This window comes from Crocodylus porosus, unplaced genomic scaffold, assembly GCF_001723895.1.
Source record: "Crocodylus porosus isolate Cpor-Errol unplaced genomic scaffold, CroPor_comp1, whole genome shotgun sequence".
NCBI classification, from domain to species: Eukaryota; Metazoa; Chordata; order Crocodylia; family Crocodylidae; genus Crocodylus; species Crocodylus porosus.
This window is the reverse complement of record NW_017728944.1, coordinates 1,325,478-1,352,994: the sequence shown is the minus strand read 5'-3', so window position 1 is coordinate 1,352,994 and position 27,517 is coordinate 1,325,478. Positions and strand designations below refer to the sequence as shown.

The following is a 27,517-nucleotide window of genomic DNA, read 5'->3' as shown; positions in this document are numbered from 1 at the left end:
TCTGTGCCACTCATGCAGCGCACCGATCGGGCTGGAAGGGTAAGCACGACTGCTCTAGAGAGGTGCCAGGAGGGGCTCCCTTCCCAAGCCCTGTACAAGCAGCCAGCACCCTAATACATGAGTGCTGCTTAGCCCCTTTCTCATCCCCACTCCCCAAACTACACAGACCTGCCTCCTTTCCACAGTACCTGGTGATACTATTCTAGCACAGGGGTCTGGTGGATTCCTTCAACTTGGGCAGTGACATGGTCTGGGCACTGAGAACCGCACCACACCACAGTGGACAGTTTGGAAACAGTCAAGTGCAAAGCAGCAAAAATGATTACAGGCCTGGGAGGCAAAACGTATGAGGAAAGACTGAAAGAACTAGTGTTACTTTGGAGAAGAGAAGACTGGAGGAATTTGATAACAGTTTTTAAATACCTGAAGGGCAAGTAGAGAGAGCCTGGAGATGGGCTTTTCTCTATGGCTGTAGGGACAGAACTAGGAGCAATGACTAGACATGTGGTGGAATTGCCATCCTTGGAAGTTTTCAAGAGCAGGTTAAACAGACATTTGACTGGGATGGTTTAGTCAGGGATGATCCTGCCTTCAGCAGGGAGCAGGACCAGGGGACCTCATGAGTCCCCTTCCAGCCCTATAATCCTATTATTTGCAAGTTACCAGGCAGCAAAGAGGAAGCTGGTGCTACCTCCCTTGGGCAGATCCATGCCATGCTCGCAGCATGATCTCTAGGGCAGGATCCCATGCCATGGCACAGCTGGGCAACAGGAAGCTCATTGGGATCCTTGTACCATGGACCAAGCAGATTCAGCCACATGGGGATGGCTCTGGCAGCTGGCAAACCTGAAGTGCTGAGACATGCTCTGTGCTGGCTCATGAGTAAAGAGGTGGGTAGTGGAGTAGGTACAAGAATAGCTGGGGTGAAGTCATCAGCCACCCTGCACTCGCTCCCGGCTGAGAAATAGAAGCATGTGGCTAGAAGTGGGGGGAGGAGGGGAGGAACAGGGAGAAGGAGCCTGGGCAAGATCCCCTGGGAGGGGACATGAGAGCTGGGACTGGCAAGAGAGGAGCCGTGTGGCCCTGTGAACACCCTACCTAACTTGCGGGAGCCCCCTGGATCCCAGCAGCTGCAGTCACACCTGACAGAGGCTAATCCCTTGGCCCTTAACCCTGATCTCCTTTTCCCTGGACTAAGCCAAGCAGCAATGCCAGGCACCTTGGATGAATCACGGGGTTGAGGGGTAATGGCTGGGGACAGAGGGGGGGGGGGCTGTGGATGAGTGAGGCAGGACTACTGCAACTGCCCTGGGAGCACTGCAGGGGGCTTTGGGGACTGTGACCGGCTCTTAGCGGGTCTCAGCCACCCTGACTGCCCTGAAAGGGGTGGGGGGAGGATCCCTGCTCCCCCAGGAGAGAGGCTGCTACCTGGGCTGCCCTTCACCCCGACTACGGGAGTCTGTGGGGGCCGCCGCTTGGCAGGAGCCCCCTCGCCCGAGCCGGCTGAACTTCGGAGTGGGCAAAGGCGGAGGGGAAGCCCCGCCCTTATTCCCCGGGAGCCAATGGGAAGGCGAATATTTGCATGTTATTAGCATAGCAAAAAAAAAAAAAAAAAAGGCAGCAGCAGCCGCGGGGGGCCGGCTGTCCTCCTCCTAAATCAAACTTGGGCGAAGCGTGGGGCGCCCGCACGGCTCCCAGCGGCTCTGCAGGGACCCGGGCAGGGGCTGCTGGGCTGGATCCGTCCCCCGCTGCCGGGGCGCCTTTGGGAGGCAGGGAAGGAAGATCCCGAAGTTTGATCTGCAAGTGGCAGCGGCTGGCGGCGGGCGCCGCGGCTGGGCTCGGGCTGCGGGGCAGGAGCGGGCACCTCGGCCCCGGCGCGGCGGGGAGGGGGGTCTCCCCCTCCCCCTTGTCCCAGCCCCAGCCCCAGCCCCAGCCCTGCCCCAGCGGCGCCCGCACCATGACGGAGCTGAGCGAGAAGGAGAACGAGCCCCAGGGCACGGCCGTGCAGGCGTCCCCGGCCGCCCTCGACGCCCTCCAGGAGAGCAAGGTAAGTGCGCGCCCGCGGCCGCATCCGGCTGCTCCCCGCGCTGGGAGCCTGCGGGCCGTGCGGTGGGGAGCGGGGCTGGGCAGCGGCGCCGCTGAACCCCCTCTGCCCGCGCGTTTCGTTTTGTTGCTGACATCAGCTGGAACCAGCCAGTTTCGGGCAGGATCGCTCCTTCCTCCGCGCCTGCCGGACATGGCATCTCTCCCGGCGAGGCACGAGCCCAGCCTTTGGATGGAGCGGAGGTAGCCCAGGTGTCACCCAGCCCCTCCCCTTGCAAGGAGCCCGGCTCCCTGCCCTCCATCTCGGCTATAAATAATGCCCCAGAGACAGGTGTCGGGGGCTGGCCCCCCCTTGCCCTCCAGCACATGCTGGAAATAGGTAACTAAATGCCTTCAACTCATCCTCGGGTGTGTTGTCTGTGTGCATGTGTGTGCGTGTTCCTGTGTGTGCATGTGTGTGTGTGTGCATCTGTGCTGGAGGTATGCTCCAAATATCAGCCCTTCTGCAAAATAGCCCATCCATGCAGCTGGGGAGTTTGCAGCTTGGGTCCCCTCCTGACCTCAGCAGTTCACAAAGACAAATCGGATTTAAAAATAAATCAGCAGCTGGGACTTCACTGGTGTTTCTCATTCTGCCCTGGAGAAGGTGTGTGTGTGTGTGTGTGTGTGTGTAAGGGGAGGAGGTTTCTTATAGGAAAGAATCTGCTATCCATGGGGGGCCGCTCTGGGTGAGCTCTGGTTTGATTAGCACATGCGAGCAGTGGGTGAGACGGGCAGGGGCAGTTCTGCTCTGGGTGCGTGCATCTGTGTGTCTGCAGCAATGTGACTTGTTCGCGCACACACTTAATTGCAGACTTCATTGGCATAATGTGTGCATTTTTAGCAGGCAAAGCAAAGAGGCGCCAGCACCTTTTTGCACTTGGGACCCAGCTTAGAGTGGGCACGCGCACACAAACGCATCCAGAGTAAATGTAAGGTTTACACTTCTGAGGGCTTCGTAGCCTCCAAGAAGCCCAGGAGCTGAGGCTCTGAGCAGGGCACAGAGCACAAAGGAGAAGACTTGATGCATAAAACCTCTTCCCCCAGGTCAGGGCCCAGCTCCCTCTGGGGGTCCCCGTTTCTACTGTGGCCAGCATCCCCTGATTTCAGCAGTTTCCCCTATATAGCCCTGGAGTGGCGTGAAGGCAAGTTGGCCACAGGGGTCTCCATCTGAGCTGTAGCAGGCTTGGTCAGGGAGAAGAGGTGTGGGTGGACAGGATCAGCCCACCCCCTCCCCTCTATCCCAGATAAAAGAATGGTGGGAATGGGCTTTGCTCTCCAGCTGGTTTCAATCTGGAGCCACTGGTCCCCATGTAAATGGGGCCCAGATCATGGGTCTTCTGCCAGGGCTCCCACGAGCTGCTGGACTGCCTCCGGTGGTCGCTGGAGAGTGTATTCATTCCTTTCTGCAGCCCAGGCTGTGATACAGGGTGGGGTAGAGATTGGGCTTTAGTGCACTCATGTCATCACAGCACAAGGGGCTCTAGAGCTGGGAGCGGGAAAGAGGTCTGATATCACAGGCAATGGATGGGAAGGCTAGATGGTCCTGGTGGGGGGGTCTCAGGCATTGGCTTCGGGTGATCCCTGTGCACATGCTGGGAAGACCCGTACTTAGACGTTCTCACTGAAAGCGGAAAGGGCTCAACTCGCCCTTCTCATGGAAAGTGTGTTTACTGCCCTGGAAGAGGAGACCTGGGTTCTGGGCTGGGCTCTGCCACTGACTTGCTTGGTGGCCTTGGGCAGGTCACTTCATCCCACCGTGCCTAGATTTCCCCTCCTGCCCTTCAGCTGTGTTGTCTGTGGACCAGAGCTGCTCTGGGGCAGGGGCTGTCTCTCCATAAGTGTCTGGGTAGGTCTCAACTCAACAGGGCTCTCACCTCGGTGAAGGCCTCACAGTGTAGTAAAGGGAACCACAAGATTGTGGCTCTGGGATGGTGCCTTTGGGGGCCCAGGGCACTGAAAGAGGGACAGGCTTAGGGTTGGAGCCCATGGGGCATGTGTAGGGCTAGGAAGGCATGTAAGGAGAAGGCATGAAGTGAATCTGGGCCTTCCCTGAATGGGATTAAATCTAAGGGAGCTGGGGAGATGTGATCCCTTCCCTTCTTCCCCCCTAGAGCTGCCTGATACCTCTGCTTTCCCAGAGCAGGGAAACTGCCCCCCTCTACCCTGTCCATCCCACCAGGGCCAATCCCAGTTAAAAAGATGGGAAGGGCACGGACTGAGAACCTCCATGATGGTGTTCAAACCCCCACTCTCTGCTCATCCCCAGCCTGGGGGCTGGATGGCCCTCGTGGGCTCCAGTGTGTCCCTCACACCCTCAGGGACTGTGCAATGGGTTGAGGGAGGCTGGATGGTCTGCCCTCTCCACCCCCAGCCTGCCCCATCCTTTCCCAGGCTGATTTCCCCCACCCCAGGGCATTCCCTTCTCCCTTTGCTCACCCAGTGATCTCCACACCTGATCCTTGCCCTGAGCCTCAGGGGCCTGGCTGGCGAGCTCAGCTGAGCCTCCTCTGCCCACCCCCTGGCAGAAACCACCTGCCCTCTCCTCGCTGTGGGTTCTACCCCTCCGCAGGCTCCAGCCCCTCAGCTCTTGTTCCCTGGCTGCAGTTCTTCCCGCCAGGCTGTAGGTCCCACCCTCCACCCCCTCCGTGTCTGTGCCAAGCTGTGCTGGCATTATGACGGGGAGGGGTGGGGGTGGGGCTGTCAGGATCTCTCCCAGCCCCCTCACACCTCCAATCAGCTCTAATTTCCATGTTTGCTGTGTTCTAAATTAGAGCCTTTCGAAAACCAGCCGGGGAGCAGGGCACGTGGGCATCAGAGTGGCACAGAGCTGGCACCCTCAAGGCCAGGCCTCCCTTACCTAGTGCACCAGGGGCCTTTGGGGCTACACCCCAGTGCATCTAACTCCTGCAGCACAGTGTTATTTGGAGAGGCAGCTCCCCCAGAGTTGCAAAGGTAGGGGTGCTACATAGGTCTTGCCTCCCAACCCAACCCAAGCCAGGCTGGAGATGGTTAATGGGGTGGAGTGGCCTAATGGGGATCATAGCTAAGACTAGCATTGATACATAGATGTATCTGGGGCAGCATCTGTCCAAAGGAGAGGGTCAAGGCCAGGGCTTTAAGAGTCTGAGGTACAGTAAAAGATGGGCAGTAGGAGGGGGCATTCTGATTAAGGGGGGGCTGAGACCCCCAATGAGTTGTAACCCCCCCCCCCCCACCTCCTTTGTGCTCAGGGCTTCTCTGGGCTTTGAGCTGGGTAACCCTCCAGGGGGACCTGGCTGAGTCAATGGGCATCTACAAAGCTGGTACCCAGGGGCTGGAGGTTCTTCTGGCTTTACGGCCCCCAGCTGGGACAGGGCAGTGCAGGTTGCACCAGCTGCCTCTCCACCCTGTCCAGCTACAGTACAGACAACACAGCAGCTAGGGGTCCAGGAGCTGAGAGCAGCAGGGGGACCAGCTGCTGGAGGGACCCAAAACACTCAGCTCAGCATTGACACTGCTCCCAGCTGGGCTGCACAGGTCCGCTACGACCACAGGATGCTGGCCTCAGCATCCAGGGCTGACTGGGCCCCCACCACGCTGGGAAGAATTCACCTTCCCCCTCCTCTATGCCTCATCAGCTCACATGGCAGCTGGTGACTCCCATAATCCCTGCCCTACTTGGTTTTCCCTGTGGGAGACCTTCCCCTCCCCAGGCATCCAGCTGGGTTCCTCCAGAGGGGCTGGCACTGCAGCTGTTTCTGGGGGAGGCTTCTGAAACTGCTGCAGAAGGGACAGGGGAGAGTGGGTTATCACAGAGAGCTGGGACCATGCTAGGGGGACAGGGGCAGGAGCTGGTACAACTCACAGGGTGAGTGTGATCAAATCTGCATCAGAAACTGTACTGCTACCTTCCCTCAGCTCACAGATCAGACCAGAGCCCTGACACCCCAATCCCTGCCCCCTGCTCCCCTCCACCCTGATGCAGCCCCTGAATGCAGGCATGTGGGACAGCTTCTTTCGTACTTGGCATGACCTGATGGTGTGGCAGGGAAACTCACACAGGCTGTAAGCCTCAGACGGGTGCTTGCCCTGACACAAAGTGGACATGAATGGCTGCAGTTTGGACTTTCAGTGCATTTCAACTCCCTGATGGCTGGTGTGAGTGACTGTGCTGGTGGGAGGTAGGAAATGGGGCTTTCCAGGGGCAGGGGACAGGCCAAGCTCTGGGAAGAAGTTGGGGAACCCAACCCAGTACCTTGCTCCTGCTCAGGAGCCAGAACTGCTTCCTGGGCTGGAGGTTTCATAGCAGTTGGAGGGGAGATTGGGGCAGGCGGGTGGGCTGTAGTGAGCCAAAGCTTATCTCCAGGTCTGGGGCAGGAGGAAGGCAACAGGGTCCAGTTCTGTACAGCACCAGGAGCCCTGGGCAAAGTCACTGTGTGCTCTGGCTTCCCACAGGGGCAGGCTTGGGCTACAACAGCTTCCTGCTCATGCCGGATAACCTGCAATGGTAGTTGATGCTAGTGCCACTTGCTGTGGCTGGGCACAGGTCTGGCTACAGAGCCTTATGGGAAAGGGGCAGCTGTATTTTGACCCTGTGTGTGGAGGGTGATACTAGCAAATTCATTTTTGTGCTTTTCTCTATGGGGCAGGGAACAGGGAGGGGTTGGGGGAGCAGGGTAGGAATAGATGGCGCCCAGTGAAGCAGAGCAGCTGTGCTGGGGTGTGTCCAGTTCACTGCGCAAAACACACTTTGCCTGTTGTTCATGCAGGACAACAGGCGCCCTATTCCCTGCTTGAGGAGACATGTCTCTAGGAGTGTCCAAGGTGTACCTCTATCAATGCAAACCCCCAGCATCTCTCCTCACTTACTAAAATGCACCCAGGAGATTTCCAGGATGCACCTCTGTAAGCAGAGAAAGCCAGGCAGGTGTTCCCAGGGCTTGAGGGGCCTGATCCTGTATAGGAATTTCTGGGGCATGCAGGACTGAGCCCTTTGATCCTTGGGAGCAGCTGCCCAGGGCAGCTGGAGAGTGTGGACAGCTTTGGGCAATTCGCACTTTCGCACCATAAAACCAACTGATGTCCGTTGCAAAACAGCAGCATGAATTATTACTGCCCTTTTACCATGGCTGCAAAGAAAGACATTTAGGCTCGACAAAGGGCACGAGCATCTATTTGCTTTCACTGTGTGCCACCATAAAAATGGTTATGGAGGCACAAAGGCAATGTCTGTTTCCAGCCACAGATAAACACAGGGGAATCAAGGGCAGGGCAAGCTAGACCTAGGGGCAACGTGGAGGTCGTGACATCTCCCCACTGCTTCATACACGTGATGGGGGGGGGGGTGTTGCCAGGCAGGGACACTGCACTGGTTGGCATGGTGGATTTCATAGTGCCTTCCCTGGGGAAGAATTGGAAAGTTTCTGGCACCAGCTCTGACCCAGATAAAGGGCCTCATGGCTCGGACAGGCTGGCAGGGGCAGGGAGGCTCAGAGCCAGTGGGGGAATGGATAGGGGGAAGCACAGCACAGCACAGCTCAGGAACTGAACACAACTGTGGCTTTTTTTTCCACCTCCCCCTGCCTCCCATGCATTCTTTATCCCCACTGAAATCCAGGGACCTGGTCCCCTCTACCCCCTGCTGACAGCCATTGGGCCCTTGTGGGGGTGAGGGTACCCTGGGCAGCAGGGCTTGTTAACCCTCCTTGTGCTAGCCTGTGGCTGCTCCCTGCCCCATGTTAAGCCAAGTGCTCTGTGTTGGTGATATCCCAATGAACTGCTCTCTGCTGTGGGTGTGAGGCATTCCTCCCCCACCACAGAGCGGGTAGCCCAGCTCACCAGGTGCTGAGTTGCTCTCTTGGGAATAAACGGGCTCCAGGCTTGGGGAGCAGAGTGTGAGACCACAAGCCTGATCCACAAATCTGGGGTTCAGCTCTGGGTTTTGACCCAGTCCTAGAACCTGGACTGGGGGGTGGGTCTTGTCCATGCTGGACATGGAGCTTGGCTTTGGGTCTGGATATCGCGAAGCCTTGATCCAGGTGCGAGAGCCCACCTGGAGCTGTGTGCTGCTCTCAGGGGCCTGTGCAAAGCCCCTCAGTGCCAGAGGCACAACAGAATCAAGGGAGCAGCAGAACCTCGGGGGTTATCCTGCCAGCTCTGGATATGAACTGACCACCCCCTGAGCCAGGGCCAAGACCGTTCCCTGAGCTACACTGCTGCTGTTCCATGATCAGACTCTTCTCCACAAGCGGGTGCTCCCAGGGACCTCCCCATCCCTGCCCTGCTGTTACATTGTAGCTGGTCGTGCAGTGCCATCATGGGCAGGTTGCATGCACCCAGCCTGGGATCCTTTAGGCCTTTGTGGCACAGAAGCAGCCCAAGTTGGCGTGTGGGGAAGGGAGGGACATTGCCCTCAGGGCTCCATGGTGCCACCTGCTCCTCTTCAGGGCACTTCTCAACTTAAACTGCTTCCAAATCAAGGTCTTCCAGTCCCCCACAAACCCAAGGGCCCCTAGATACTAAAGAGAGGAAGATTGAGCTGGGGCTGGTCATGTCTGGGGTTTGCATGGGCTTGACCACCAGGCAGAGGAGGAAAGAAAGGGTCCCCCTTGGCCCCCCAGGTGAGCCCAGGGTGCCAGGATGATGCTTGCTTCTTTCCTATGCTGCTGGTGCTACAGCCATGAGGGGCCTGGTGGATGCTTTGGCTCCCACGTGGAGATGGGGGGGAGGGGGCGGCTCAGGTGTGCTGGGCACCACAGACTGGCGGGGAGCAGGCTGGCTGGTCTGTTTCAGCACTGCAATCCCCACACTTCTGCCCCTACAGCCCTGCTGAGGCAGAGCCCTCCAGGGAAGACATGGGGACAAGACTTGGCTAGGCTGCCTCCTCCAGCCTGTTCCCCAGTGCCTGCCTCAGGCCCTGGGGCTCCTAACTGCCCCTTGACAGCATGACATCCCAGCCCCATCTGCCCCACCTCATTGTCCCCTCTGCTTATTGCCCCCTCTGCTTCCTCTCCTCCTCCAGTCCAGGTACTGAGCACTTCTTGTCACCGACCCACATCTCTGCCCGCACAGCCCCCAGAGACCATCCTGAATCCCATTAAACACCCTGGTACCCTACGGCAGATGGGTTTTGGGCATGTGACCACGTCTCCCCCTGCTGGCTACCCCCAGCAATGATAATCCCCTGCTCCTGCTTCCCAGCCCTTGCTGGCCCCTGGCCCCTGTCCCCCATTGGCAACCATGGATCTAGGCTGAGAGTACCCTGGAGAGGGAGTGGTGGGGTGATACCAGGCTGGTCCTGCAGTGGCTTGGGGAAGGGGGTCTTTCCCATCGCCCTCCACCAGCCGAGGGGAGGAAAATCTACATCCATGAGGAGGTTTTACACCTGGGGACTGTCTACAGATAGGACCACAGAGAGTAGCTTGTGCCTGTTAGCACCTTGTCCCCGTGATCCAGCCGTGTCCCTCCCTGCCTCGCCTTGCTAAGTAAGAAGCATCTAGGGCAGGTTAAAAATAGACCTCAGGGTGGGGCTGCATGTCAGGGAAGAGCAAGATGCTTTTAGAAGCATCTTGGGGGGAGAAGTACAGGGGGAGTGGGCTGAGCACGAGTGCTCTCAGTCCTAGGTGCTGCCCCTCCTGGCCTGGCCTGGGTGGGGGAGGAGAGGGGTTGCTCAGGCATCCTCAGGAGGCAGCTGGCAGCCAGCTCAGCAAGCTGTTCTCAGGCACCCGGGCAAGAGGAATCAGCATCGCTCTTGTTATGTGTTGCCCTAAATCTCCATGCAACGTAGCAGCACATGCCCCTGGGGGACCTCAGGGAGGGATCCAGCCCCACGCTCCAGTGTGACCCCTCCATGGATGGGGAAGAGGAGGTGTATTTTGGCCAGCAGTGAGTGTAGTGTGACCCCACACTGACGCTCTCTGGGTGGCCTGGCTGTCCTCAGGAGTGTGTCAATGGGATGAGCCAGGAATCATGACCTAAATGAGACTTCCTGCGATGAGAGCATGAGCCCATGAGTGATCAGGGGAATACAACCATGCACACACAGTGGGGACAGCTACATGCCTGCCACCCTGTCCCCTTGGAAGTGCACAGACACCCTCCCCTGAGTGAGGCAGCCCACCAGAGGCCCCTGCTAATAACCCAGCATGGATCCCCCCCCACCCCACTCCTTAGGTCCAGGTGGGAATGAACAAGGGGGGAGTTCGCCCAGCCCCAGCCCAGTACAAGGTATGGCGGGGGTGAGACAAGTACAGCCAGTGTCTTGCACTGGAGGGGGGAAGGCTATGGGTGAGGACTGAGCCATAGGGAGGGAGCAGGTGGACGTTGGCTGTTAATGAAAGTGAAGGCTGAAAGCTGCCTGGAGTCGCTCACTGAGCACAGTGCAGAGTAGCAGTCAGAACACACACACACACACACACACACGCATGCACACGCATGCGCACACACACGCACCTGGGCTCCCCCCTCCTGTACAGCTCCTCTTCTGCCTGACCTGCTGCTGTTGGCTTTCTTTGCTGGTGCACTTCAAGTCCAGCCCACAATGTATGTATGGGGGGCTGGGGGATGACTTTTGCTACATCATCATTTTTTACCCTCCATCAGGCTGGGCAATTTCTATCCATCAGGGCCCTCTTCTCCCAAAGAAAATAACAGGCTATGGGGGAAGGAGCTGTGGGATCTATGCTGCGCTTTGGTGTTGAAGGGCAGATGGGGGCTGCTGAGACCCAAAGTAAGTAGGGATGAGATCCAGGGCTGTGCATGGGCTGGTGTTAAGGAATCAGGCCATGTGGGGTTGGGGTGGGGGAATATGGGATCTAGGCCCGTGCAGGGAGATCTGGGATCCAGGTGCTCTCTAGAATCCAAGTGCTCTCTGCTGCGAATGGCCTGGAGTTTCTGAAGCTTTGGTGCATGCAGCTGGGGAAGAGTGAACCCCTCGCCACTGGGCAGGCTATACCAGCTCAGGGTCTAGTCCATGGCTCTGATCATCATAAACATCCAGTGTGCAGGTCCCTAGACTGGAGGCACAAGGGGAACCTGAGCTAGAGAAGGCAAAGTCATAGGTACTTGGTCTCACAATTGCTTTGGCGTGGTTCCAGGTCTCACCACAACCAAATCTACCCCCCCAGAATGTCTGGCTTGGGCCTTCTTGTACCCCGACCCCAGTGCCTGTGGACTTCTGAGCTGGGGATTGGGACTGAACAGCTTGGGCAGAGCTGGGTGTGGGGGCCCAGGGCTAGGGTAGCAAGGAGCCTCTGGGTTGGGGTTTCTGTCCACACTGTCTCATTGCTCCCCTCCCAAGCCTGGGAACCAGCTTTTCCTGCTGCATCTGATTAAGATTTCTAATAAAGTCCCCTGCATGCTTGACTAATCACCTCCCCTTCCCTGAGGAGCAGAGAGGATAGGCTGGGATGCCTGCCAAGTGCCAGGACATTATCCCAGCCTGAGAGCCTCTGAGCATCCTGCCAGAAATGCTGCCTGCTGCTGCCAGTGCCAGGGCCCTCCCCAACCCCCACCGCACCATGTCCCAATGGATTGGGACTAAATCAGTCTGAGTACCGTGACCTAGGGACTGCGGGCAAGCATCACATGGCACATGGGCTGCCTGCCTGCCCCACTGCTGCTCTTCTCTACTGGGGGTGGGGGAAGCCGGGTGACGCTGGAGAACTGCAGTGAGGGGCATGGGCAGAATGTTGCAGGGGAGGGAAAGAGAAAGATCTGCCTTTGTTGTTAAAGCTAAGGTGCCCCTACCCTTTGCAGCTGCAAAAAAAAAAAAAAGGTTTTGGGCTGCAACAACAGTGGCATTAAGTGTAAGACCCAGGAGGTGATACAGCCAGCCTACTCAGCACTAGTTATGCCTCATCTAGAGTGCTGGGTGCAGTTCTGGGCCCCACATTTAAAAGGGACATGGAGAAGTTAGAGAGGGTCCAGAGGAAGGCAACAAAAGGGATAATGGGCTTGGAAGGCAAGCCAGATAAAGGGATGGTGAGACACAAAAATGTTAAGCTTGAAAAAAATGTGACTAAGAGGTGACAGGATAGCAGTCTTCAAGTACCTGAAAGGCTGCAACAGAGAAGCAGGAGGACACCTGGAGGGACAGCCCTGTCTTGAACAAGGCAGGGGGGTGGAGGGGCTGGGTCCAGCTGTCTGAGACAGACCTTCCCCAACACCCCGCGCCCACCTGGGCTGGGTCCTCAGAACAGCCCCTCCAGTGGGAACTCCAGAGCCCTGCTGCGTCCTGCAGGGGGTTAGCCCCCCCAGCTCAGGTATACCTGGAAGCTCAGACCAGCTTGGCCTCACCCCCTTTCCCAACCGAACTGCAGAGCTCTCTGAGGGTAGCTGCTTCAGAGGAGACACCCCAGCTTGTCCAGGACCCCCTGGGTCTGGAGCAGGCTGGGGTTCCTAGCCCCTGTGCATGACTTTCACTGGGTCCCAGTGCAGGGGAATCTGGGCTGGGCAGTCATCCCATTTGAATCCAGACCCTCCCTGGAGCTCTGAGCTATTTGGATGGAGGCAGGGGCACAGGTTGGGTTGGGTTGGCAGGCAGAGGTGGTGGGTGGGGGTGGGTAAGGTAGAAACTGCTCCTTCCATTTGTGAGTGCCTCCCCCACCACACACTGTGGGATGCTGAGCACCATGTTCCTTCTGCTCCAGCAGTCCCAGTGCAGCAGGCAGCTTCGAGTGAATTGGAGCTGAAACCTCTTAGCCGGGAGCGGGGAGCGTGCGGCTGGGCTTTGTGCTGGCGGAGTAAGCCTGCCCCTCCCCCCTGCCCTGCTGTATATGCACAGTCCCGCGTGCAAGTACACAGGTGCTGCACACACTCGCATGCCAGCATAATCTGTGCACGTGAGTCCCACCTGCTCGGGGCTGCTCACTCCCCAGGACACTGCAGACACTAATGCAGAGAGTGGCCTTACTGTTTCATCTGCTCACACTTGGACAGGATGGGGCCCCCCAGACAGGCCAGCATCCTCAAGACTCTGTGCCCCCTGCATGCCTGCCTACCACCAGGAGCCAGACCAAGGCAGGGGGTATGGTGTGGGGCACGGCACCATGGTTCTACTTCAGGGCATTTTCCAGTGCTCCTCCTCTTCCCTTGTGACTGGGGAAACTGAGGCCCAAAGCTGAGAGAAGAGATTTGCTTCACACACCCCCCCCAGTGGAGTTAGGCAGAGAACCCGGAAGTCCTGCTGCACTATGCATTGCTGTGACCAGGCAGCACGGCCCCCAGCGTGGCGCTGGAGGGAAGACACCCACCTGCCTCTGCCCCAGCTGCAATTCAGTGAGATGGGGTGGGCATGTCCTAGCCCAGGGAGTCTGGCCTGGAGCCCAGAGCTCATGGCTGTGGCAGGTCAGCACAACATCTCTGTGCCTGCTTTACCCCTTGGCTGCTTCCTGTTCTACAGACTCTGTCACACCTTAACCAGAGGCTCCCTCTGCACCATGATTTCCCTGGCATAGTCGATTGCCCCAGCCTGAGATCCCATGCAGGAGGCCTGCTGTCTCCAGCCATATTCCCCCAGGGGTTGGGACATGGTTGGGGACTGGGATCCCCCAGGCATCCCAAAGCCCAGGGGGGGCCCTGGCAGGGCTGGTTAACCCTTTGGAGGCACCAAAGCACAAATGTGCATGCCCATGTACCCACAGCATGTTGCTGCCTGGACCAACAATAGTCCTGACCTTGGCTTTCAGGAGGTCAGAACTCAGAAGTCCAGGCCCCCAAGGCCATCCCAAGCCTGGGCTGCCCATTGCCCCACAGTGCTTGGTATCATGGGTGATTGGCAGCTCTCATGTGACCGTTCCTGTAAAGCACAAACCCTACAGGGCTTGGGAGTGCAGTTGGTGCAGAGGTTTAGCAAGAGCTGTCTAGAGATAGAGGAGAAGGGGCTGGAGCATCTGAACCGCCCCCACCCCCCACCAGGCTTCCCGGCCCAGAGCTCCAAACTAAGGGCCTCCCTGACTCCTCTGATCTGATGCCAATGGCCCTGGGCGCTCTCCGCACTGAGAAGCCCAATCCATGGCTAACTGCCTTGTTGTTGGCATCTCTCCCATTTTACAAGCCTGGCTGGCTGCAGTGTGGCCGAGGGGGATGGGCTGGGGCCTGCCTGCTACATGCAGCCCTGTGTCTTCTGTAGGAGCCGGGCTTGCTACCCCATGTTGGGCAGATGTGCTGGGATGGGCCTATGTCACTACAAGGAGGGGGACAGGGGAACAACCCCCGGAGTGGCTGGAGGGTGCGGGGGAGGGAGGGGTGGCTGGAAAAATGGGTGTGGCTATGAGGAGGGGGTGGGGCTATATGGTGGGGGCAGAGCTCTCAGTGCTTTTGCTAGTATCCTTGGCTAGGTCTCAAAACAGTTTTGCCCCAGAGGGCATGTAAAGGGGAGGAGCTAATGAAAGAGGAGGGGTGTAACCATGGGGTGGGGGGAGGAGCTAAGGGGTGGGGGTGGAGCTACTGATGGCATCTCTATGGTGGCAGACCTGCCCTAAGTGGCACCACAGCTCTCCTGGAAGTTCAGGTGCTCTACCCAGCTGCCCCGTGGAGGTGGGGAGGGCAATAACACACACAGTGCAGGGAGGTGCTGGTGTCTCTGCAGGGTCAGAGCATGAAGATTTGTCCCTGGGCCCTTTCCCTACATCCCCTTGCCTCCCTCATCCATCCACCCTCCCTCTGGCTTTGCAGGGAGAGAGAAGGGGATTCATAGATGAAACAAAACCTTGCTGAAAGCTGGATTAAACTGTCAGCTGGTGGAGGCTGGGGGGAGACATGGTGCACTTCCAGCCTCCTGCTTATTTGTGCGTGAGGGCGAGACAAGGGCATCTACCCAGCTTTTCCCTCACCCCTGACCCAAAGGAATCCTGGGATTCACATGCACTGCACCCCACCCCCAATTCAGAGCACATTCGGTCTCCAGCTGACAAGACCAGGCAGGCATGGACAGAGAAGTGGCATTGGGGCGCCTCTCCCCACTGGGACAAGCCTGATGCCTGCCCATCTTACTGCTGCCTGCTACTACAGACAGGGTCTGCTCAGCAATGGGGATGGGGTCTGTGGCCTATTTTTGGACCCACCATAATGTCTCCCAGACACCCCCACCTCCAGGTCCCTGGAGCTCTGCATTCACCAGTGGTTACCAATGCCACATAGGATCTCCTAGCAGGCTGCAGCCATAAAAGGTGGGGACAGGTGACTAGAGAGGAAGGGCAAGGCTAAAACCTTCAGCTGCTGGGGAGTGATATCATCCCTGGGTCTGAGTACTGGTGCGGGGGTTGGGGGGGGGATGTGATTCCCTGCCCCTCCCCAGTGAATCAGACTAGAGAGTAGGGCACAGACCTGTGCAGCTGGAGGGGGAGCTAAATGGGCCACTTTGCAAGCTGCAGGGGCAACTCCTGTTAGGGGGAGCCCACAGTGACTTCAGGCTGGCCCCTCTGTCCTCTGCAGTGTGTGGGGGGGTGTAGGCAAGGGTGCTCCCCCTCATGCTATATGCCCCCACTCTGGGCTTCTGCTTCTCCCCAGCTGCAACGGTTCAAGCGCTCGCTGTCCCTCAAGACCATCCTGCGCAGCAAGAGCATGGAGAACTTCTTCCTGCGATCCAACAGCGAGCTCAAGTTCCCTTCTGAAGTGCTGCTCAGCCCCCCAACACCCCTTCCCCCCCCCTCCCCCCCACCGCTGCCTGCTGCAGCCACCCCGCCCCGGGCTGAGCGCTCGCCCAGCGCCTGCCACCGGCCCCTGGTGCCCCTCAAGCCGATGCGGACACACAGCTTCCAGGAGTATGTTTTCAAGAAGCACTGCCCATGCGAGCTTTGCCACCAGCAAATAGTGGGTGAGTGCTGTGGGCCCCAGGCAGGAGGCAGGGGGGCCTCGCTACAAACTGGGGTTGGGCACAGGGAGTCTTCTTACTACTTCCCCCCACCCCTGCCGGGGCTCAGACAGCCCAGCTCTCCCAACCCACAGCCCCATCAGGCTCTTCTAGCTAGGCCAGACCCTCCCCCTCAACACACACATATATCCCAGCACTACATCTCCCTGTTTGCCCAGTCCAGCCCAGGGCTTTATCCCATCTCCCTACTCAATGGAGGCTGCTTCTGAGCCGGGAGGGCCCCTAGAAGACTGCAGTGGCTCCAGCCTTGATCTCACCCCCTGGCCTGTAGTGCCCCTGTTCCAGGTCCTTGTGAGCCAAGTCCTTTTCTCACCACAAGGCCCTATTGGAAATACAGGTTTCCCTCAATTTGTGCTATACCTGCGTTCCTGGAGAACAGCGCATAGGTCGGATTTGCATAAAGCGGACTGCTTTACAATGTAACAAATAGGGATAGGTTCCCTGGCAGGGAGGGAGGGAGGGAATGAGGCTGGGACTAGAGAAGGGGAAGGGGAGGGGTGCTGCTCCTGGGGTTGCATAAGACAGCAAAGCAGAGGGAACAGAGGGGCACTTGCCCCAGCCCTGGTTGCAGCAGCCCTGGGAGTGGCAAGAGACGGCTACCTGCAGCCACTGGGCTGCCACCGTGCTACGCCTGTCCCCCATGCTTGGGCTCTGCCTGTCCCCACTCACCTCTGCTCCTGGGCTGTACCATACCCTGGTGCAGGCAGCTGATGTCAGCTGCTCCAGCACAGGCTGAGGTGAGTGTGGGCAAGCAGAGCCCTGGGTGGCAGGGGTGTAGCACTCACCCCAGTCTCTGCTGCAACAGCCCCAGGAGCAGCTGACACCAGCTGCCTGTAGCTGCTGGGCTGCACTCGGGCCTTTGCCTGTCCCCACTCACCCCAGTTCCTGCTGCGGCAGCCCTGGGAGTGACCAAAGCCAGCTGCCTGCACCAGGGCACAGTGCAACCCCAGAGCAGAGGTGAGTGGGGACAGGTGAAGCACAGTGTAGCCCAGTGGCTGCAGGCAGCTGGTGCCAGATCCTCCCAGGCAGCAGCAGCCGGGGCTGGGGTGAGTGGGGCCACGGCCCTTTCCCCTCCCCTCACAGACTTACCTGCTTGGGCAGGTGGGGCGTCTATGCTGATTGCATAAGAGTGAATTTACCTTGCATATAATGAATTAATGAGTCTAAATATGCTCATTGCATAAGAGTAAATTTGCATATAAACCTGCATAAATCAAGGGAACCCTGTATATTATGCCCCTCCCTGCCAGTCAGAGTTGGGCCCTCTGTAATGCCCCTCTGTGGTTGCCCGGTGTGTTGCAGGCAATTCGAAGCAAGGCCTGAGGTGTAAAACTTGCAAGGTCAGCGTGCACTTGTGGTGCTCGGAAGAGGTCTCACACCAGCAATGCCCTGGCAAGACGGTAGGTGCCTTCACTAGGGGTAGTGCCCTCCCCCACTCTTTCCTTACCCCTGGGTGAGCGTGTGCTCTCTGCTGTGTGCACGTCAGTGCACGAGTACACACACGGGTGCATGCATGCACACAAAGCACACTCCTGACCCATCCAGTGGCCTAGGTTGCCATGGTCACCTGTGGGCAGGAGGTTTGCACAGCAGCTTTACCCTGTCAATCTGAGTCCAGCAACCTTGGAACAGAGTTGGAGACAGCCCAGCCCTGCCCCTGCCCCTGCCCCTGCCCCTGCCCCTCCTGGCATGGATGGGTTGGGATGGTGCACTGAGGGCCAAAGCTGTGAGTTCTAGCTCTGCGGTTCCCCCCTGGCTGCTTGTGGCTACTGAGTCTCTACTCCCCCTTGCTCTAGGGGTGAAGGCAACCCCGGCTCTGCTGTCCTGGAGCGTCTAGGCTGGAGATGACCAAGCTCTGCTTCCTGGGGGCAGCTGAGGCACCCCAATCCTTCCTTTCCTATGCAGTGCGGGTATACACCCACCCCAGGGAACACTATGACTTTCAGAGGGTGACAGACAGGCTGAGGAGCTTGTCCCCCTCCCCCATCACTGTTATGGTTTCTGCCCCAACCTTTCCCTCCAGGCCACCTCCTTTCGCCGCAACTTCAGCTCCCCCCTCCTGCTGCAGGACCAACAGCAGGGCAGCTCCAAGGAGTCTCCCCCTGCAGGTGAGAGATCTCTGCCCCAGGGCACAGGGTGGTGACTGTGGAGGGATCTCTGGGCTGGGCTGGCAGAACCTTTCCAGGTGCTTTTATTTCAGGATGCCCCAGACCTAGCTGCTGTACTGGGGTGGGGGAGGTGGCTGGCACTGGGGAGCCTCAGGGCTGTTATTGGTGTGCTAATGGAAGGGGATATTGCCCTAGCAGGAGAGTAAGGTAGGGACCTAGCCATGTCTGCAGTGAGTTGCTGCCCTTGTGGGTGGCTTCTGGTGCAGCTGTGGCCCAGGCTTCCTGGGGCTGTAGAGAGAGTCCCTGACTACAGCCCCCCACCCACCTCTGGCTCTGCAGGCCGCAGTGGGAAGGTGGATCCCATCTACGAGACGCTGCGCTATGGTACCTCGCTGGCTCACATGAACCGCTCTAGCTTCAGCAGCACTTCAGAGTCACCCACTAGGAGCCTGGTACGTTCCCTCCAACAGCACCTGGGTGGGGCTCATTGCTCAGAGCCCATCCCTGTCCCACAGCTGGGTACACCTTCCCAGGCCTCACCCCTACCACCACCTTTGTCCCCCAGTGGAGTTAGACTAGATCAATGCTTCTCAACTTTTTGTGTACCAGGACCCACTTGTACACATCACTGGCCAGTCCTGTCTCAGTGCCCCTCACTCACAACCCACTGCCCCCTGGCCCCAGCCCCCCAGTGTGTGGGGCAGGGGGCTCCAAGCAGCAACTTGCAGGCTGGACCTTTGCCACAGCTTCCTACAGTTTCCTCCTTTAAAGAAAAATCCATTCTTAAAGTTTGTTGATCTATTTTTAAAAGTTTGTTCGTGACCCTTTCATATATTCTTGTGACCCACTTTTGGGCTACAAACCATGGGTTGAGAAACGTTGGACTAGATGACCTCCGGAGGTCCCTTCCAGCCCACTTCTCTATTTCTATGATTCTGAGGCTAGCAGCATCCATGGAGAGTTCACAATGGCCCAGCCCCATCCCTGTTCCTTGCAGGGGACCAAAAATCCAGTGGTACCCTGTGTGTGGGAAGGTGGGGCATGAATTCAGGGACCTCTGCAGAAGAGAGCAGTAGTACTTGGAGCAAGGGCCAGGGTAGAAAGATGCATAGCAGAGGCAGTTTGAAGCTGGTGCTGGGGAGTGGCAGGGGGCTGCTAGACCATGCCAGCAGGTATCTTGCCAACCCCCAGTATCTCCATCTTCCCTAGAATGAGAGGGATGAGGCTGCGGAGGATGCAGACGGAGGCCTCCAGAACAGTGAGGAAAGCCAGAGCGATAGTGGTGAGTGGGACCCAAAAGCCAAGGTGGGCACAAGGGCCCTTCTCTCTTGGGCAGGGGCAGCTACTGGATGGACCTTGCCCCCAGCACTGCAGGCTGGCCGTGGCAGGGAAAGCAGCCGCATGGTTCTTGCTAGGGGAAGGTGGGCTGTGCTGGGTGCTGGGCACAGCAAGGGAAGGGAGCTCCCTGGGCTGACCCTACCTGTTTCTTGCAGTGTTCACAGCCCCAGCAGAGAGTGATGGTGCAGCTTCTGAAGAGAAGAGCCCTGCGCAGCCGGTGAGATGTACTCCAGATCCCCACAACTTTTCCCAGCTTCCCTTATCTTGCCACAAGTGCTCTGACAACTTCCCCCACCTAGTAATTGTATTACAGCAGATCCCTGCCCCATTTTGGGGGCTGTGTCCTGAGGTTTCCCTCTCTCCATAGCCCTCAACTCTCGCACTGGTGCCTGTGTCCCTGTGGTGCCTTCCACTCCCACCAGCTGTATCAGGGCCTCCCCTTAGGGCTGGGACCGCACCCCCTGCCCACCTTGCAAGCCAGCAGCTGGCTCTGGGTAGCTGTGCTTCCAGTAACCTGCCCCCCTGCTTCATGCCCCTGCCAAGAGGGTGCAGCTGCCACAGACCCTTGGCTGGGATGAGTGTGTATGAAGAGGCATTGATGGATTGCTACGTGAACTGGTCAGGGCACTGGGTAGAAGGGGCACTTCTACAGGAGGGAGGGACTAGTGTGAGTGTGTGTGTGACAAGGCTTAGGGGCAGAAGCATGAGGGAGGAGGGAGTGGGCACAGAGGCTTGTTCCTCGGGGATCTCCCTCCTGGCAGTAGGGCTGGGGTGGGGGCACGTACAGTGGGACACTGCCTCCACCTCAGCTGCTCTGACTCTGGGCCCCTTCCCTGCAGGCTGTCTGGAGCTCGTCGTGGAAGGAGATCTCACCCATGTACTCCTATGTAGCTCTCTACAAGTTCCTGCCCCAAGAACACAATGACCTGCCCCTGCAGTAAGTGCCCATCCCCCCAGGGGGCAGTCACATGGTGGAGGGCAGTGAGGAGTCCCCAGGTCCCCTAGCAGGGACTCAGACAGGCTGGGGGAAGGCTGCAGGGGCTGCTCAGGATCCCCGTGGGAACCCCATGGGAAAGTGGTGTGGGCAGGGAGCATCAGAGGTGCTGATGGTGGCCTGGGGGTCGTGATCTCAGGAATAGCTCGAGTTTCTTCTCTAAGCCCAGCTTTCCTGTTGTGTTCCCCTGCCCCTCCCTTTCCGTTGAGACCAGCCCCACTGCCTCCTGGACAGCTTTGGCTCCCAAGCCACCCTGCAGCCATGAGGGGTTGGGCCCTGAAGGGCACATCTGGGCAGATGGGGGTGGGGAGGCCTTGCTATGGAGCTGGCATGGTGTGTTTTCCTTCCCCATGTTAACATCAAGCTCCCTCTCTGTCTCTGCCCCCCAGGCCTGGAGACAGGATCATGCTGGTCGATGACTCCAATGAAGACTGGTGGAAGGTTGGTGGGGGCTGGGGGAACTCCAGAGAGGGGCTGGGGTAAGGGGCATCAGGTGGGGTACAGGGATGAGGGCAGGGAGGGGCCAGAGATCTCTCAGGTCTTGGAGGGTTAGGCACAGTGGCACCCCAAAGCCAGGCCACGTTCCTGCTCCTGTGGCAGCCCCAGCTGGAGAGCAGGGCTCTGCATTCACCACAGCAACCCGCAGCTGCTGGGAAGGACATAAACAGCCCCATAAACCTGTCACTGCAGCCAGTGGGCTGGGCGCTGCGGCAGATAGACACCATGCCAGGGAGGGGCTGCGGCAGCATCACATATGCATGCGCGTGCACGCGCACACACACACACACGTGCGCACACACACTCTCTTACACCCCCCCGTATATACATACACATTCTCCCCTGCGCGCGCCCCCACCCCATACACACATACGTGTACTCTTCCTTACAGATACAGACACCCCATACATGCCTACACATACTCCCTCTTGCGTTCTCACACACACACGCACCACACACTCTCCCTCACATGCACACACTCTCCCTTACACATACACATCCCCTGAACACCTGTCTACTCCTCCACTGCACAAGCACACACATGCCCCCAACACCCACAGATGTGTGCACACGCTCTCCCCTGCATTCACATCCACATATATATCTGTCCCCATCATACCCCTTTACGTGCCTGTGTCAACATCACAGCTCCCAGCACTCTCAGGCTGGCAACCTGCACACACAACACTTCTGTTCCCAGTGCTGCAGTGTCTGACACTTGCATACTCATACTCACCTGTGTACCTACATGGTTACTCTATACACACATACACTCCTACCTTCAAACACCATAGACCCTGACACGCACAAGTTCATGCCCTATACACACCATGGGCCAGGAGCTAGGAACCTGAACCTAGCTCCCTATGACCCTGTGCTTCCCTCACCCCCACACTTCAGTAGAGCTGCCTTCACTTCTGCAGCCCCCTCCATCTCCAATTGCTCTGGTAGGGCTGGGTCCTGTCTGGCCAATGCCTCCTGCTGTGCCCAGCCCCTCCTGGGCCCCTCTCAGTGATTCATCTGTGTATGAAGCAGGCCAGGGGTGCATAGCTTGGTACACTCATGCTCACTTTGCCCCCCCCACACATACGCACAGCCATGCACATGCACACCCGCAGCTGCTGACGAACCAGCTCCTCAGCCATGAGCCAGACACACGTCTGGCTTCCCCTCCCCGTTGCTGTGGTGACAAGTGCCCCACGTGATGTGGCAGCTTAGGAGGCAGCGTCAGGAAAATGCTCTTGCCCGGATTTTGCTGGCCCCTGCTTGAGGGACAGAGGAAGGCTGGCTAGGACTAGGGAACATAAATCCTGTTCTGGGACCTTGGTGAAAATCCTACCAGGGTTAGCAGGGGTAACCCAGCTTCATGTGGGCACTGCTGGGTGCAGGATCAGTTTTGTAGGCATCCCTTATTGTGTGCTTCCAGCTCTTCCCTGGCAAAGGCATCCCTTATTAGTGGGGTGTAGGAAAGGAGAGGACAGAGAGAGAGATGTGCATGTGTTGGAGAGTGCTATGGCTAGTGTGTGTGGGGTAGAGCACTAACTATGTGGTATGTGTGTGTGTGACACTATAATTCTAGTGTCCAGGTATGTGTATAGAGAGGGATCTATGTGTATGGTGTGGTGCACTGTGTCCACACACACACACACACACACACACACACACACACACACACACACACACACACACACGGGAGACCCATATGCATGTTGGATGTGTATGGTGTGCACATCAGGGCACCTGTCTATGTGGTATGTGCATGAATATGATGGTGGTCTTACAAGTGGATGCAGAGGGCTTTGGGCATGTAGTACAGCATGTACAAATCCACAGGGGAAGTTCAGGTGCACATGGGATGTATGCAGTAAAGCACTTTGTGAAGGGGGGTGTTGATAGATTGCTACTGCCTGTGTGCTGGGATGCGGTCTGCATATAGTGCAGTGCAGGGTGTGCAAGACACATGTAGATCAGTGATGCTGAACCTACAGCCCATGGAGCTGTCATCCAGCCAATGGGGCTTCCCAAGGGTCTGGAAATCTGGAGCAGGGAAGAAGTGGCAGCACTGTTATTTGCCACAGTACAGCACAGAGCCACAGCAAATAACACTGCCACCGCTCCCCCACTGCCAAATTTCCAGACCCACAGGCAGGGTTGGGCTAGCACTCAGGGTCACATTGTAGCCAGGTCCAACACACACAGCTGGTCCAGTGTGACCGACTGCACACCTGGACCAATCCCACATGCTGACCCCACACTGGATCAGGCTTGCAGACCAACTCTGTGTCACTTATTTGGCCCACGTTGCTGGATGGGTTGAGCAGCACTGGGGCAGATCCTTAAAGGCATGGATGCTGCTGCTCACCAGCTTGAGAGCCCCATGTTCCCTGTGAAAGGTCCCTTCTCAGGGGTTGGTGACCCCAAGGCAAAAGGCTGCCTTTTCTCTTGGCAAAGTGATGCCAACCAGCACTTTAGGGAGTGAGGGTGTGACTGGGCAGGTTGGGATGGACCTGGATCTCAAGGGCTGGCTTCCCTTCCTGGCTGGACTTAGGACCTGCATATGAATCAGAGGTCAGGTTCTCGTCATTGAGGCTAAAGACCCAACAATGTAGGGGACTGGGCTGGGAGAAAGACATGCTCAGCAAAGTACCAAGCTCATCTCTCTGACCTCAGCAGTAGGATGCAGAGCCTCCTGCTCCCTGCTCTGTTCCCTGTCCAGCAGGACACTGCTACCATCTCATGGCTCTTTGATGGCCCACATGGGCCTCAGCCCCATTCTGGCACGGAGATCTCCATGCAACAAGGAGTTGGGAGCAGACAGGCAGGTGGACACTTGAGCTCATGGCCCCTCCTTTGCTATCACAGGGCAAGATTGGAGACAGGATGGGCTTCTTCCCAGCCAACTTTGTGCAGAGGGTGCGCCCAGGTGAGAGCGTCTGGAAATGCTGCCGAAACTTCCAGGGCAACAAGGAGCAGGGACAGATGAGCCTCAAAGAAAGCCAGGTATGGACTGGGGTGATCTATGCTACAGAGGGGAGGGGGCAGGACAGCAGAGAGTTGTACTGCAGTGGGATGACAGAGTAGGGCAGGGGGCCTGGAACAGCACAGGTGGCTCAATGAAGGAGGGTGTAATAAGAAGGCAAGTGGGTCTATGCTGTGGGGGAGGGGCCAAGCTAGGGGATGGAGGAGGGCAGAAGACAGTGGGTTTACACCAGCTGGGCTCTTGCCTTATTGGCATTCATGGAGCCAGTCCACATCACCTGGGCAAGGCAGGGTGGGGACTGGGCCTAGCAAGCCATGGCTGATCTCATTGCATGGCCAGGAGTGATTCATCATCCCCTCTCCCCTGGTGTTGCTCATGTGGTAAAGTGGCTGAGCTTTCCTGGGTCTGTCTGTAGCCCAGGGCATTGTTCATACTCCAGCAAGGGTGTGTCCTGGGTTTTAAGAATGATTCAGACCTCAGTCCACCATTGGGACGCTGCTGGCTTCCCATCTGACACTGATCCTTGACTGTCCTTGGCAGGCGTTGGCATCTGGTGGCATTAACTCTCCCCTTCTCTGCTTTCTGCTGGCATTAGATCCTGCCTGCTTTATTGTTGCTCCTAAATAAGTCAGTCTCACCCTGGCAAGTTTAGGTGGGATAGCAGGAGCATGGGGTTTTCCTTGGAGTTCGTAGATGCCTCTGTCTGGGATAGAAGCAGCTGCTGTCAAAGCCTGAGCAAGAGGACAGAGAAGCCAGGGATGGCTGGGGCAGACACAGCTGGGAGGTGTGTGTGGCATTGACCAGCAGATTGTCTTCCCTGGGCTTTCATGCAGTGTCACTGGCATATTCCTGCCCAGCCAGGCCGTGCCCTCCTTGCCCTGGTATGTGTCAAGTTTGCCTCATTTTCAGCAGAGGTCTGGGCCCCTCCAGCTTCATTCCTGACTCTCTCTCCCTTTCTCAGATCTGCGTTGGTGTGGGCAAGAGCAAGGAGAACGAGGGCTTCATCAAGGTGACCAGCGGCAAGAAACGTGGCCTGGTCCCGGCTGATGCCCTGACAGAGATCTGAGCGGGGCTGGGGAGCGAGGGACACAGAGAGCAATGAAGAAGTCCAACCCTTCTCCTCCCAGCGGGGGGATGTGGCCTCCCCAGCCCATCCCCACCCAGCTGCACTCCCAGGCTGCCCTTCACTGCTTCCCTGTGCTCAGGGCACCGTGGCTGCCGACACACTGCACTGGGCTGAAAAGGATTTATTTCAGAACAGATGCCCAAAAGATGCCACCCTCCCTTGTTTGCCCTACAGGGGTCAGAAGCAAGGTCTGGAGAGGGCAGGTTTGTTGCCACCCTCACGTTTTTTCAGACTGAACCTGCCTGATCCCACCTGTCTGGGTTGGTGCTGGTGGCAAGTGGGGGACAGGGTCCCCCACTATGGGAACATCAGAGAGGGAGCATCAGGAAAGTCCCCCAGCTGTGCCCCATCCTATGTTTGTCTCTTCCCTGGCAGGGACCCTCCCTGGAGTGCAATGTGGGCAGAGGAATGGCTTCATACTGAGCCACCTGCTCTCCCACCAATATGTCTTATCCTGCCTCCATACCTCCACCCAACCGACCCTGCCTCCCCGGCCATGTCGCATGCCTGTAATGTCATGGAAACCAAAATAGCTCCTGGCCTGGCCTCTAGGTTCAGGTGGGGGCATCGCCCATCTCCCTGTGCAGCATCTGTGTGCCTGTCTGTGTGGGTGTCAGTGTGTTAGTGTCAATACAGGGCCTATTTTGGAAACCACACGGGGTTTTTTCCTCAAACCACTCAGGACCAGGAGAGGCGACATTGGCTGTGCCCAAGGAAGGGCCAAGGCAACATCTTTTTCTCTAGCCGTGTGACCCGCCCCCCCACAGGTGGCTGTGTGTTGCTTTCCATGGTCTGTAGGGGCTTTTCCCTATGTTGAGGCTCCATCTCCCAGGATGTTCCCTGGTTGTCTATGACCCACAGAAGAGCAATTTTCCAGACCTCAGGAACCTTTGCCTGGATTCACACCATACTTGAACCATGAGCATTTTCCAGCCAGCTGCTGTTCTCCATGTGGACAGCTAAAAACGGAGACCTGTCAGTCCATCCAGTCTGGTCCTCCTTACCCAGCATCACCCCCAGCCTGGCGATTTGCCATCACTGCCCTCAGGGGGGCTGTTTGTATCAGCGATGTTTCTACTGGCTTGTACCGTGGGGGTGGCCACTGCTGAGGGGGCACATTGGGCAATTCCATGGAATCAAGGGGGCTTTTCTTTGTGCTTAAAGAGGCCAATCCTGATTGACCCAAAACACCCCCCCAGGAGCTTTGACGAGTGGCTGAAGTAGGCGTGAAACAACCCCTTCCCCACCCTCCATCCTGAGACTGCTTACCTGAGCAGGGAGGGTCAGAGCTGTACCCTCCTCCCCCCTTGCTTGCCGGCTCCTCATCCAGTCCCACTTGCTCCAGTACACTGGTTTCCAGACTCCTTTGGCTGCACCCCTGCCTCCTGCCCATTACCTGCTCGTACCCTCAATGTGGTTCTGCACATTCACCAATGTCAATGTACAGCAATGCCATTATACTCCCTGTGCCTTGACCAACCAGCAACTCTATTACCATGATTACAATTAAGGCATGTCCCCATTAGCAAAGCACTGGAAAGTGGGGGTACACATACCCCAGTTTGAAAGCCACTGCTCTGCGGTAAGTGATTGTGCTTCCCATACCTAAGCAAGCTGCCCCCTTTCTGCTCTGTATAGTACCCACCCCATTAACACAGCACTTCTTGCAGACATTGAGCCCAACCCCACTTCCCATTTGCTCTGTGTCCCTATGAGCATAGCTCAGGGCTGGTGCATGGGAGGATGTCACGTGTAGTAGAGAAGCTGGTCTTTGACTCCTTGTGGCACTGGGTGTTTCCCTCCAGCCTGGGTCAGCACAGAGGGAAATCTGCAGGAAAGGGTTCCCAGGCTCGTGGCTTGGGGAGTTGCACTGTTCCCAGCTGTCAGTTTTGGCAGGGGGCAGGCCCCATGGCCAGACTGCCAAACTATCATAGATGCCACCCCCAGCTCAGTTTGCTTTGCCACATCTAACCCCAGCCCCAACCCCTCTTCTGTTTTATTTCTGTGGATCCCACCAGCAGGGACCATCGTCTCATCTATAACCAGCGCTCCAAGTGAGGCTCCAACAGCCTCGTACCCTACACCCCATATGCTAAGAGTCCAAAGCTGCAGCCAGGTAGTCAGACCAAGGGTACCCCCACACACCAGAGTCTTTAGCAAGCCCACTGCTGGGAACAACACTTGTTTCAGACCGACCCCAAGCCTGGCATCCATCTGATACTGCTTCCTACCTTGGATGGATGAAAGAGGGCTGGCTCATCACTCCCTATCCCTCTGCACATCCCCAGAATCATGTACACTCGTGTGTCCATGCACACGTGCACGGCTACTGCAGCCTGTTGGAAGGGGCTTTCTCCCCTACATTGGTTGTGATAGCAACTCCCCTAAGCAATAACATCCAGAGGCAATCTGGATGCACCGTAGCTAGGACTGTGGAGTGTCACTGTACATAGAGAATGCATGTCTCACCCAGCTGGCCAGCCGCAGAGGACAGCCTGGCTGAAATGTTCCAAATTAAATGTTACCATGTTGCATC

General features: G+C 57.5%; 1 protein-coding gene across 1 annotated transcript; it reads left to right on the top strand.

Moving 5' to 3' along the window:
- The first annotated feature begins 1,927 nt into the window (after positions 1 to 1,927).
- Positions 1,928 to 27,517, top strand: STAC2 (SH3 and cysteine rich domain 2). The gene is made up of 11 exons (XM_019550277.1): positions 1,928 to 2,047; positions 15,574 to 15,880; positions 17,240 to 17,337; positions 17,961 to 18,045; positions 18,385 to 18,497; positions 19,255 to 19,327; positions 19,539 to 19,600; positions 20,223 to 20,320; positions 20,767 to 20,818; positions 23,738 to 23,875; positions 24,817 to 27,517. The coding sequence occupies exons 1-11, from the start codon at positions 1,958 to 1,960 to the stop codon at positions 24,919 to 24,921; spliced, it is 1,221 nt and encodes a 406-aa protein (XP_019405822.1). The 5' UTR covers positions 1,928 to 1,957; the 3' UTR covers positions 24,922 to 27,517.

Excerpts from the sequence above, each read along its gene's own strand:
- STAC2 (XM_019550277.1), top strand. The coding sequence starts at position 1,958 with ATGACGGAGCTGAGCGAGAAGGAGAACGAGCCCCAGGGCACGGCCGTG. Across the intron at positions 19,328-19,538 it reads GGAAAGCCAGAGCGATAGTG|TGTTCACAGCCCCAGCAGAG; the intron begins GTGAGTGGGACC and ends TGTTTCTTGCAG. Across the intron at positions 23,876-24,816 it reads TGAGCCTCAAAGAAAGCCAG|ATCTGCGTTGGTGTGGGCAA; the intron begins GTATGGACTGGG and ends TCCCTTTCTCAG.